General features: G+C 41.3%; 1 protein-coding gene across 1 annotated transcript in view; it reads right to left on the bottom strand.

Moving 5' to 3' along the window:
• The window catches only part of COL4A6 (collagen type IV alpha 6 chain), a 127,618-nt gene that overhangs the window by 17,754 nt on the left and 96,148 nt on the right, over positions 1-13,716 (bottom strand). Inside the window, exons 15-26 of the mRNA XM_030497413.1 lie at positions 13,390-13,449; positions 12,603-12,647; positions 11,632-11,685; positions 10,894-10,963; positions 10,118-10,228; positions 9,161-9,310; positions 7,547-7,651; positions 6,487-6,647; positions 5,573-5,752; positions 4,816-4,999; positions 1,015-1,086; positions 489-596 (exon numbers count right to left, since the gene is read on the bottom strand). Of these exons, the coding sequence (XP_030353273.1) occupies positions 489-596; positions 1,015-1,086; positions 4,816-4,999; positions 5,573-5,752; positions 6,487-6,647; positions 7,547-7,651; positions 9,161-9,310; positions 10,118-10,228; positions 10,894-10,963; positions 11,632-11,685; positions 12,603-12,647; positions 13,390-13,449 (1,300 nt within the window). The remainder of the gene's footprint in view (positions 1-488; positions 597-1,014; positions 1,087-4,815; positions 5,000-5,572; positions 5,753-6,486; positions 6,648-7,546; positions 7,652-9,160; positions 9,311-10,117; positions 10,229-10,893; positions 10,964-11,631; positions 11,686-12,602; positions 12,648-13,389; positions 13,450-13,716) is intronic.

Genomic DNA, 13,716 nt, shown 5'->3' with positions numbered 1-13,716 from the left:
TGGATATGCAGCAACCTGGCTTTAGAATTCTTCCCTCACCACCTTGCCTTCTTGCTCTTTATTGACACAACCATCAGAACTTCCCACAGCTAAAATGAGCCCAAACGCTGTGTACAGTGTGCCTTTAGCAGAGTACCACATGGCTTAAACAAGTTTTACATTAAACTTGTAGTTAACCTAAACTGTAACAAAGCACATGACTATGGTCTCTGGAGAAAAAAATTGTGCTGCTTGCCCTCTTTTCTTCCAGCAGCCATGTAACATTACAGGCAAGTAACAACTATCTTGAATACTTCTATTGTTTTTTTCCCAAGCTGCAGCCATTTGCTTGCAGAGATTGGGTTTGGAAGGAGCACAGTGGAGCGCTCAGTGGAGCATTATGAATGTAGCAGGCAGAAGAGTGACCTAGACGGTTGGACAACTCTTTTGATAGAATATTGTACACATTAATCAGACAATAAAAAGAACTCCAGTAACTTCCCTCTTACCAGGTTCCCCTTGCAAGCCTATTATTCCTGGAGACCCTGGTTGTCCTTTTGACCCATGTAATCCAGGTTGGCCTGGAATGCCGGGAAAACCTTTGTTGCCTTTGGGACCTACGGGCAAAAATATATTAATAAATAATATTAACGAATGAACAATGGAAGACAAATACACAAGAAAATAGGATCAAATCTTTTCTGCAAAGCTAGTGCTGAAAACACTTGTTTGATACACAATTTAAGCTAAGTAAAGTCTCAAAGCTATGGCAGTTTCATCAGCTACACAAACAGAGAAGGAGAGGGCTTGTGTTCAGGGGCTACTTGAAAGGGAAAAAATGGTGCAGTCATTATGATCCTTTATGGGATTTAAGACTAGTCTGAACAACAACAACAGAAAAGAACATTGTTGTGCCACTTAGCTCTCTGGAATAACTTTCACTCAGAGGAGATTAACTAGCAGGTATTTTCTTCCTTGAGGAATAAGTGCTTCTTGGTAGACAGCCAGTGCCTCACCATCAGCTTGTCTCCCTACCTGGCAATCCTGGAAAGCCGGGAGTCCCTGGGGGCCCATATGCTCCAGGAACTATGCAGGGCAAGGTGATACCTGAAACAAAGAAACACTGAGGTTACACACAGCCTGTTTCAGAGAGACTGTTGGAAGAGGAACATTTAGAATCCAGATGTTTTTTACAGGGCATATCAGAAGTGAACTTACATCAAACACTACTGACATCTCAAATAGGTGATGTTAAAGACAAAGCATTTGGAACCTACTACTTATTGGCTTGCTGCATGACCACTGAAAGGCAGCAACTACTGCTGTGGACTACTTGTAGCATGACATGCGTGACTTCTACTCAGCAACTGGTCCTCCCTGTGGTAGGGGCTGTGACTCAGAGAGATTGAGGCTTTCACAGTCAGTGAGAGCTGAGGATGATTATAAACACTATGTTATAGTGTGAAATTCTCAAATAAATGGCACATGCAAGATAAAAACACACATCTAGGGAATATTCACAGGTGTTTAAAAAACCTGTCACCCAAGAGTTTAGGCCAGAGAGATGCACGCATGGAGGCTGGAATAGCAAGGATTTTTCTTTCAACTTTACTTCCAACTGCTTCTTCTACAGTCTGTCAGACTAAGAAATAACCACAAGGCTCAAAAGTTTATTGGCAGCAAACAAGACTCAGCAACTGCAGCGCTCTTTGACTGACTTCCACCTCTCTGTACTAGCAATCCTTCTTCAGCAGAATGGAATTTATGTGGCATTATCAGATTTACCTGAGAGATCTCAAACACTTCCAACATTCCTCCTTATAGGTCACTGACAATTTCAAGTCACATTTCCAGAGTCACAGAAATGATTATCACAAAAACTGATTCAAGACTGTGAATCATGAAATGCTTCCAGTTATTTTAAGAAGAGTCTGTGCTAGAACTATAGAATTAACTCCTATGCTGTAGCAGCTGGCTTAGCCTTAAACCCTCATATATTTTCTAAAAATGAAAATCTAAAGGACTTTAGAAGCTATTTAGAGAAATTACATACAAAAGATAACTACAAAAGCAAATCTGGGGAAAGAGAGGTGGGTTTTTTTATTAATCCGAGCACTTTTATATGCACAGAGAAGCAGCTGCCTAACTGTGCTGTTCAAATCTGGCATCAACCACAAGGCTGATTAAGGATGAGATAATCAGGTATCACAGACACATTGTTTCCTGTTTCCTTACAACTCTCTTTGCAGGATCCTTCTATTTGAGCCCCATTCCCAGACTGATGAGCAGAATTTATTCATCAGCCATTCAAGACCACTCCAAATAGTGACTGCTTTCAGCTCTGAGGAGGTCATCTGGTCTAAATCAAGCAACACTGGAAGCATTTCTTCCAGCACAGCAGCACAAGTTAAACACTTTTTCAGAGAAGATTAACATTTTCTGTTGACTAACAAATTTTATCCAACGAAGATCAAGAGTCAAACTATTTCCTGGATAACTCCAATCAGATCAGTACATGAGGTCCCACCGCCCGTGTTGCTGACAAAGATGTTAATCAGCGCCGGTCCCAATACCAACCCCTGAGGAACACCACTTGTCACTGATCTGCACTCGAACATCGACCCATTGACTGCAACTCTTTGAGTGTGACCATCCAGACAATTCGTTATCCACAGAGTGGTCCATCCATCAAATCCATGTGTCTCCAATTAGAGGCAATGGATTACTTGAGCAACAGATATTTCATGTGAGGATAACTGAAATGCAAATAGGGCTGTTTCCTTATGTGTTCTGCAAAATGATGTAAGCAAGGCTTAGTGTAAAATTATGTAGGGAAAACTTAGTGTTCCCCAGCTACTGAATACCCCACATTATCACAATAATATCCCAGTACCAAGGAAATGAAATAATTCTGAAACAATCGTGTCAGGCATAAAAGCAAATATGGGCAATTTCAACATTTCTGAGCAATCTCATAACACCAGGTAAAATGAGTCCAAGTTTTCACAAAATTCTGAGTTAGACTATCCCAAAGCAAGGCTGTTTCACCCTGGTTTAATATACGTGGCATGAACTTAAGCAAAATTCCTCAGTGGTGTCTTTGACATGGTAACTTCAGTAGGTCACAGTCTCTTTTTAAGTGTCTTTCCTCATTTTCATGATAAGGCCTTTCAGTCTGGGCAGTATAAGAAATGATTATTTCTTCCACCCACACACATTTCTTTAATATTAGATGAAACTTACTACATCAAAGGGTCTTTTAATGTATGCAAATTATTTCTAAGTATGGAAAGAACGATGCATTCACAAGTTTTCTTACACGTCTCTATGGAGGTGCAAACTGAACTGGCTAATGACTTATTCACACTTTCCCACATACTTTGACTATAGATACTCTTCTACAAAGGATCATTCAGTGTTAGCAAAGCTTTGACGTAGCATTCATAATAAGCTGGCTTCTGATGTGCTTCTCAGAATATCTAGAGTTCACATCATGCACAGAGCATTTTACTTTTATTTATCTTACAATGCAATTTGAATTTAAGTGGATCTTGTAAGAGGCAATTTACCAAACAAAGATGTAAGCATTCATAGCTATGAATTAGTAAAGCCTTTAGCATTTAGCATGTGACCTGAGTTGAAAAAAAAGCTTATGCAGACTGTTCCAGGGGCATATTAACACTAGCTGTCTCCTCACCCCATTCTAACAACAACCCAGCATGACACTGATATGAGGTAACATACCACCCAGCACGTCTGCACAACCTTCCCAGTGTTATTCTGGCCCCACTCTCTGGGTTTAAATTCCCTCCACCAACTCCTCATACTGCAGTGGTCTTACTGCCAAGGTTTCTGAACTCAGAACATCAGTTTATCAGCCCAGAAACCAATGCAACAATATTATGCTTGCAAATATATTATTGATTCTGCATTATCAATACTGAGAGAATTACAAACCTAGAAGCTTAAGTACATACAGAATGAAAAATACACTGAAAATTAGCAGCAGCAAAGAAAAAATACTATTTATCTTAAAATACATTTAAATGGCTGACATGGAATCAAGACATTAGGTCTAGCCCTCTGTAGTAATGTTGTTATGAAAACATTTTCCATAAATGTTAGACATACGACTTTCCATGTAACTCACTTTGAGAATGAACACGAAACATTATCAAACCTATATTTACTGATTTATCACTTGTCATTATGGTATGCTTTAGGTACATAGAATGACATACCAACTGAGACAAACTATAGTACCTCAGGAAGCAATCAGCCAGAGCTGATTGCACTAGTCATAACTGAACTTCCCCCTGACTGCCCTGGCAATGTCCTATTCCCCAATGCCTGTTCATACATACAATGTATTACAGTTGACAAAAATCTGGAGCTCTTCTTATTTCAAAAATAGTAATAGTTCTGAAAACTGGTTCAGAAGTCTCTGACACCAGTGAGTTGCTATTTTTACCTGCACAATGAAGTAGGAGGTGCTTTTTAAAAAGCTCATTTTATCAACCTTCCTAACTGCCTTTGGTGCAAAACGGTTCTCCAGCAGTAGTCAGTGAGCAGCTCCATCCAACACTGAGTATTGGAGTACTATTTCACTATTTGTTGCTTATGATCTGTGTCCTCCTGAGTACGACAACTTGAGAAAGTTGTGACTGCTGTGTGAGGTCTAGGGACCTCATAAACCAGTTTCAATTAATTTAAAGAGAAATCTTTAATCTAACACAATCTTCTGGCCTGGGTACAAGCATGGAAGTAAGCCGAGTGCTGTTTAACTTGTAGCGGCTTGCACCTCTCCAAATTAAGAGCAGACCCAGCAACACCCACCTGGAGCGCCTGGAAGACCTGCTTGTCCTGGAAGCCCATCCATCCCTGGGTCACCTGGCGGCCCACGGACCCCACTAGCACCTGGATATCCAACACCAGGAGAACCAATTTCTCCACGATGGCCCTTGGTGCCTGGTAATCCTGGCAGTCCTTTTTCACCTGGGAAACCTAGCCCACCATCACCCTGTGCACAGCAAAGACAATGACAGCTGAAAGTCAGAGAGATGTAAAAAGAATACACACCGCTATCGTTTTAACAAATGCACAAGAGTTTGACTGGTTCTGTGCAAGGTTCAGATGGGCCTGGAAAGGTACATGGAAACCACTGTACATTATCCATCATTATTTCAAAATGCAGGAAAACTCAGTGACTATTAAATACACTATTTTATGTTGTATTTACCAAAATATAAACATTACATATTCTGAAAGACATTTACTTACTTTGTAACAAAAAAGATTCTGGTATGATTTTTCTGTTCCAAGATTTGAGCCATAATTATGCCTACAGCATTTTTTTGTTTTTTAAGGACACAACATAAACCAGCATTAGGGTCTACTGGAAGTTTATCTTTTGAGTACAGCCAAAGGCATAACAAGTGCCAATTATTAATCCTGACCAAGACAAACCTGTGCACAGGGACTGTGAGCTTTTTATGTATTTGGAGACTGACCACAGGACTAATCAGGCCTTTTCTATTGTCTCTACTCCTTATTTGAATTCTGAAGCACTGCTGCTAAGTTAATGTGAACTTACTGGAGGGCCTGGTGGGCCTGGCAAGCCTGGAAGTCCATCCCTGCCAGGGGTTCCTGGGATGCCTGAAGGTCCTCTGGGTGCTGTTGCACCACGGTCCCCACGAGCACCTCTGCCTGTTGCATAGATTGAGTCCCCTTTTTCTCCCTTAAGACCTGGAAGACCTTGCTGACCAGCTGAAGCCTACAGACCAAAAGATAAAACAACATGAATATGAACGTGCAGAGAAAGTACTGAATCTTCTCTCATGTTACTTCATGTGCTGCATCTACTGATGTTGATAAGGATACTCTGAAGACAAGAGACTGGTATCTTTATGGACTACGATTTTCAAAAGTAAACACTGCCAATGAGCAATGCTCAGCACTTTGGAAAATCCTGTTTGTTATGGTTGCTGTTTCATAAAAACACAGCTCAACTCTCACTAACACATTTAGCATACAGCAGTTGAGAAGGAGACTGCATCTATGGCACACAGTTTTTATAGCTATGAGCAATGATGTGGAAAGATCTCACCACTTGCTTTTTCAGGTCTTCTCTCTAAGCAGTTGTATATCTGCCCCCTCAGCCAGCCCTTATTTAGGAAGAACCCTGGGTCTAATCCATGTATGTCTGTAGCCAAGAAGCCCTGGGATGAATAATGGTTACTGTTTTTCTCTTGGCTGCTAAACATACAGTTCTCAGAACTTACAAACAGTTTTTTCTCCCATTTTTTATAGGGGAGAATTTCTCTACTTTCAGCTTCTTTTCACAAATCAGTTCTGGGTTGCCCTATTTCTTTTTTAAAGATCCAAACAAGTAGAAGAAATTATGCAAAAAACTGTGTTCTGCTTTAGCTACAGTCAACACCAGCAATTGCACATGGGCACTTTTACTCCTATAATTCGTGACATTAATATAACCTCTTCCTCCCTTACCGGAGGGCCTCGCAGTCCTGGTGCACCCACAGTGCCTGGGTCTCCACCAATGCCCTTAGCCCCTGACAAACCAGGGCTTCCCGATGGACCTGGCAGACCTGAGATGCCTTTCAGACCAGTTCTTGTAACTCCTCCATCACAAGCACAATCACCTGCCTCTCCTGGAAAATACAGTGAACACTCCAAATTCAGTTTCATTTGAATAAAGCCCCTTTTCAGTTGCAAGAGCTCCAAAAGCAGTATTCGATTCAATCATGACAGAGCCATTTTCATATGATTTGATTTTGCGCCCTCTCTGTTCAGGTGATGTGTCAAGCAAGTGGAGTTCAGCTTTTGACCAGGTTAATTTCTATGCAATGCCCATCACCAAATTAACATGTGCAGCGTGAACTTCAGCACTTTTTGACCTCTTCCCAAAGGTTTAGACTCTCCTAAACAGATGGGTTTAGGAGAGTCTTAGGACAAAAGTCTTGTGCTTTTTAAAATAGGTAGTTATATGTTAGAGAAAACAAGTCCATACTCCCACTCATAGTAGGTTACAATGACCCTCAGCTGGATATATTTGTATTTCCCTGAATTGTAACTGGCCGTAGATCCAAACAGTCATGACGCACAGTGATGTCTGCATTGTCATGGCTTTTGCCACTGGTTCTGTCACACAATGGGGCCCAAAGTCTCATCATTTCTAGCACAGGGGAGAATAAAATCAAATTTCTCTGTCATTTCCACCCTATATTGCAAAAAGCAGTGAACAAGATTTTATTTCCAAGTCTCATTATGTCTTATGGCTTTAAAGTATAACTTACTTAGGTGATTTTCTGGGTATGAGATGTTTATCTGCTTATATGCCTGAGCAGAGTAGGAAGTAGGAAATAGGATTTTGCTGGGAGCACTGGGCGCAACTCTAAATTGTAAAGGCTGTTCCTTTAATCCATCTCAGCCTCCTGTAATTTCTCATAAAGACACTTCCACCTCATCCCTAGGATACTGGCCACATGTAAATATCTTTCTCAGGCTCAATGACTGCTAAAAGGCTCTTTCCAAAACAAGAGTCAATTACCTTTATACCCCTTTGGACCTAAAGCTCCTGGTAGCCCTCTTTGTCCAGGCTCCCCTGGGGCCCCAGTCCTTCCATCCAGGATCGTGTCGGGGGGGAATGAAGGGCCTATATGTAGAAAGAAGCAAGCAAAAGCCATGAGAAGGCTGGATTTCCAGCTCATTAATTACTCACAATGTCAGTTAAGCAACTGACAGAAATGGCACCAGATCAAACTGCAATTGTTGAAGTTAGATGAGTAGCTGGAACCTGGTTGGTATCACAGGCTGCAGTCCTCTGCCTATGTTTGCTTCTAGCTTCTCATACAGAAAAGCACAAGCTCTCACAACAGTTTCATTCCTCTACTGCTCTTCAATTGCACTTCAAAGAAATAACAGTCAGCTGAAGTACTAACCAAACTGTGAACAGATTGTATAAAGAACGGCAAACACTCAATTCACAGCAAATGTACCTTTACAACTCTGGGAGAAGGTGAGACTCATATGGATAGAAGTTGAAGTGACACATCAATGTATTGGTGATTGTTATGACTGGCTATTGCCCTTTTTGCTGGCGCAGAAGCTATCATACATGAGGAATGTCTCTGCTGCTTCTGGCATGGCAGTCATCCCCGGGGCTACCTACCTTCTTTCCCTGTCCCCGACCCTCACTTTATAACCGTAGGATTATTTTCTACATCTCTTTATATGCTGAATAGAATAAAACATGAGCTGACAGAAACAGCAATGGAAAGTGATCTAACATAATCTAAAACTACTGTGTGGGAAAACCCTTTCCCTCAGTGACAACAGTAAGGCGGAGTGCTGACCAGCACCCATCTGATGTTCCATGAAACAAACTGCAACCATCAGCTAAAAACAGCTACAAGAGTTTTACAGACTCTGCAGAAAAATGAGCTGTATTTGACTAGCAAACAGTTATTGATAAGAGAGCACTTATTTCTTCTCCACAGAAAATCATTTCATCAGACCATGCTCATTGGCTCCACCACTGTGCCCTGTTTTGAAAGGTTGGCTCTCAAAAATAAAACAGGTTGTTTCAACTCAGTTTATGCCAGACTGGTAAAACACAAGGTTTGTGTGAAATAAACCCTTTTAATGTAGCACTCAGTTTCTGAGGAAAACAAAACTATGCATAATTAATCTAACCGGGGCATCCATACAAATAAACATGTAAAAATAAAATCACATTTCCTTAGGCCTGAAAACTGTCTCTTCAGGCATCCTATCTGACTCCTGGTACCCAAATAACCTACTCACAAGACTAGACATCTACCCCAGGTGCTTATAAGGTCATGGTCTATTCTTTATCTAAGCCAACAGGAGACTACTGCAGAACTTCAATGTCCTCTGTGTCATAAATTGTGTTTACACAACCTTGTGCTTTGATCTCTCAGGCAATCCCCCTCTAACAATAAATAGCTGTATTTTTCTTACTTCAGAGGGGTGGCTGCTGATATATATATTTAAAGTTGAGAGTTACAATCACAACGAGGTGTCAATCAAACATTTGAGATTTACAGATGAGTAATCCTCACTGGCAAATAAATAATTATATAAATGATTGTATTGTTTCACTCTGAATCCAATATAAAAATAGATGTTAAAATACACATACGTGGTGACCCGGGCAATCCTGGTGCTCCTGGCAGACCCGGTAAACCACCTCTGCCGGAAGTGCCTGGTAAACCAATCGTTGCTCTTCCTGGTTCTCCCACTTCACCCTTCACACCTGGAATACCTGGAGACCCTCCAGGGCCCATTCCATCTAGACAACAATGACAACCATCAGCTCTCCACCAGCAAACACATCCTAGCATTTAATGAATTACTGTTGTGCCCTGAACTGCACCCATGTTAGCACAGAACAGTTTATAACTGCACACAAAGGAAAACTCACTAATCAGAAGTACCGACTGGCTCCTTTGGTCACCCAAAAAACTTCACAGGGCTGCATTTATGTGCCACTGGCCAGTTAGACAATGAAATATGTAAGACTGAATTTCATTTATTTTCTGATTTCCTTTGAGTGAGAGAATTTCCTGAGTAGTTCCTAGTCTCTGGATCATTGCAGGCAAGGACTTCACAGATGACATTCAAGTGAAACAGGAACTTTCAAGTGAGATCTTTGATGGGACAAATGGGTTCCACATACAGTGGGTTTATCTAGCCAATATGTTAGCTCTCTATTGCAAATATGAAAAGTCATTAAAAATACATTTCAAAAACATTTGCTGTTTTTTAAAATATAGGAATGGTTCTGCCAATCAACTCATTTGAAATGGAAATCAAAGAAATAACCTCCTGTGGATGCTGCTATACCAAATATTCACACCTGAAGTCTTACCTGGGCTGTAATAATTGTGGGACTAATTCTGCTTCCACCCAATTCAACATACTTGGTTTCCCTGTGTGTATCCCCGCCTCCTATGTCTCACAGAGCAGCCTGCAAATCAGGCAGCTGAAGAAGCAAGGAGAGGCTTGCTCCAATACCTTCACCATCTCCAGGTCGCTACCCAGAGTCTTCTCAGCAACACAGAAAACAGCCTGCTAAGAGCACTGTTAGCTGCTTTACCTCTCTCCAAGCCTGGAAACCCTGGAGCTCCTGGAAGGCCTGGTAAACCACTGATCCCTTCATCTCCTGGAGGACCAGGTATTCCTGGGTTTCCAGGGTCACCCTGGGCACCTATTAGACAAATACAGAAAACAAGGAGGAAAATCTCATGAGAATTTCTGCTGATAGACTGTTCAGTCAGCTATTGATTTCATTGACAGCAAAGGTTGCAAAGCTGTTAGCAGTTGCCTGTTAGTCAGCATGAACAACAACTGGAAAATTCCTCCTGACCTGTTAGAGGTTGTTTCAAACTTGACTGCAAGTGAAGGAGGAAAAATAGGAGAGATCATACAATTTGTCCCTTTACCTTTATAGCTTCAGAGACTGTTCCCATCCAGGTCTCATTCTCAGCTGTGGTGCTAATTAAGCTCATTTTCTCAACAATATCCTTACCACATTGAATGACAAATAAAAGCAGAATGACATTCAGAGTACCCATTTCCAAGCAACACAAGGAACCCATTTTTCATTAGTACAGTGAAGACAGACAGACAGGTAGATGCACACCTCCTCCCTCACATAGTCAGCCTCCTGGGCACTAAATTTCATTCTGCAACGTGGGATGAAAGGCTTATTGTAAACTCTGAAGTTATAAACACGGGACAAAGGTATCTGTATGCCAACAACACAGAAATTAAAAGGAAAGTAACAAGTGATGAGTGGAAAAAGTGGTAAGAGGGAAAGTTGGATCAGAAAAGGGCTTTAGACAAGTTCCAAAACAAAATAGATACGTGTACCTGAAATGACTAAACCTTCCCTGTCAATAACAATAGGAGGGCCTGGGGGACCGATGTCACCTAATTCACCCTGTAGAAGAAAACAGATTCACACCACATTCTGATGGGTGATGGAGGGGAAGACTGCTTGCCAGGAAACAGACTGTATTATGGTACCAATGTCTGTAGTCATTCACTGACTAACGATCACTCTTTGTGTTGGTGAAGAATTTACTGTGTTCTGGTGTTCACCATCATCTGCTGTCCTGACTGACCAACTTCCTGTCAGATGAAACTGATGGCTGCTTCGGATAAAGTGTTTGATATTATCCAGCTACCCTCTGAAAGCATTCCTTCCTCTCACTCTAAGAGTACCAAATCCTCTTCGAAATAGCAAGTGCAAAATCTGATCATTGTCCAAACTGCCATCATAACATAAACACCAGGCAGTGTACATGTTGTTGTGTCTTCCAGCAATACTCCTCTGCCCATAAACCTGTACTACTACTTCCACTACTTCTACTTTTGTGCTTTGTACAAAAAAAGCCCTTCAGTATTAGCATTTCACATGTATGCCAACCACATACAAATCTTGGTGGCAGATAAGTGTTTTTCACAGCAAACTACTATCCAACCATTTTCCACTCAGTTTCTAGATGTCTGACTGCCCACTCTGTAAGATACCCAGCAAATGTCTGCATTGCATTGCCTATATATAGTACAGAAATAGAAATTTAGTATTTTCACGTGAGAAGTTACCTTAATGCCTTCAACTCCATCCAGTCCTGGATAGCCTGGAATACCTGGATGACCCTGCAAGGTCAGATGGGAACATTATTACACGGTGAGACACTAAGATAGTGGCACTTGTTAGCTGATACATCTGCAGCACCTGGACTTGAATCACAAACCTAATTCATTGTCCTACCAAACATTTGCAAAAGAATTAAACAGAAAACTGATGGAACCAACTTCTCAGTACTCACAAAATAACAGATCTCTTTTAGGTCTCTTTGTGCTGTAAAGATGGTGAGAACTGGTGAGCAGGCATGAGGGTGTCCAAATCTGGACACCCTGCAGTTCTCACAGAACCATGGAAATGCTTGTGGAATGAGGAGTCCAGAACATCATTTTCCTTGTCGCCCACACTTTCCCCTCCACTCTATTCTGCTCCAACCAAAATATTTGAAGTGACACAGGGAGATCCAGCTCTTTATTTCCTGGTGGCATTCTCAGGGACACCAAAATTCCGCTTCTGGATGTGTGACTAGAAATTACACAGAAGCGATCTACTGTTCTCTATTGGGTGACATACTCAATCTGGCCTAGTATGGATTGCATATCACAGTGCCATTGCAGGCAAAATGGGATATTCCAAGAGCTCTGGAGCAGAGAACCTTAACTTTAGACCTTGCCTGTGATTCAGAAGTCTTGGACATCTGTAGGCCCCAATTTAGACTATACACAGTATTGTTGAGGAACTTGGATTATTCCAGGAGGGAATGTACAATTTCCAGTCTGTGGAGGTGGTCCTCTGGACATCTAGGGATAACTCAACAGTTAAAGGGATACAGAGTTTTACACGGACCTTCAACTTAGCTCTCGCTAGCTTAATAAGGCATATGCATTCACCTATCAGGGAACCTGGAGCGACTACATAAGGAAGTCAGTAGATCTTAAGCACTTAGATGGTTTCCGTACGTACAGTAAAAAAATAAAAGAAATTTCACCTTTCTCCCTGGAATCCCATCAGATCCATCCAGTCCCAAAAGACCCTGGGAACAGCAAAAAAAGATTAACTTTCAGAAGCTCCATTTCAGTCTGCCTTATTGTATCAGGCTCCAAATATCTCAGCACCAAAGAATGAAAAGGTAAAACTTTCAAAAGAAGCAGCTACCACTGATTTTCTGTATCTCCAAATATTAACAATCATAATTGAAAGAATTCAGCAGAATAACTGATTAAAAAAGTCTTCTTTAGCCATTGTCTTTCTAATCAGCAGTTCAAGTTAAATAAGTCATGGTGTCTCAACTTCAATAGGTAGTTTCCAATTATAAAGCCATGAGAAATTTAATGTAAGTATGACTTTCTATCTTGACAATTTATTCTGCACATGCAGAACAAAGTGCCTTGGTCTTCCTGTTGTGTATAAGCACATCTCTGCAGGTTCATGGTGCTTTGAAGAATCTATGGCTGGCATGTGATTGAGCATGCTGTTAACTTCCACTGACTAGTCAGAACAACATCTATTGCCAGCTTGCCCATTTCTTCCCCATATACCTATCTGCGTTCTCTCATGGCTGATCCAGCACTGGTTAAGAGCTTCCTAAAACCTCTGCAAGGCCTCTTTATTATCTTCATTTGGACTTCCTGGTTCTGTTGTTGTACAGCCCTGACTACTGTGGGATAGAGTCCTACGTCTGAGACTCCTACACGCTTTGGGAATGGTTCTGCTGATGAAAGGCCCATTGCATGTGTTGGAGAACAGGCATTTAAGGACTTTGTAAAGTTACCTACCCTGCCACCTGGTAAGCCAGGCACACCTTTTTCTCCTTTTTCTCCAATACCTCCGAAGCCCTGAGGAAAAATATCAATGTTAAATCTGAGATATTTGGAATTGAATAGCACAGCCCTACAACAAAATGAGCACAAACCCATCTGCTAACAGAGAGACAAGGAGAACAGACTGTTTCTGCTGGGGCTCTTTTGCTCCAGAAAGAAACCCTGTATTAACCGAACTTGGCAGTACGTGCAGTACATTATCTTCATCATTTCCCATGACTTCTATCCGCTTAAACCATGGCACATCTCTCAGTAGCAAATGCAAGTAACCCCATGCTATAA

The sequence above is a fragment of the Strigops habroptila genome, chromosome 9 (genome assembly GCF_004027225.2).
Source record: "Strigops habroptila isolate Jane chromosome 9, bStrHab1.2.pri, whole genome shotgun sequence".
Lineage (NCBI taxonomy): Eukaryota > Metazoa > Chordata > Aves > Psittaciformes > Psittacidae > Strigops > Strigops habroptila.
The sequence above is the reverse complement of the archived record's forward strand: the minus strand, read 5'-3'. Positions and strand labels throughout refer to the sequence as shown.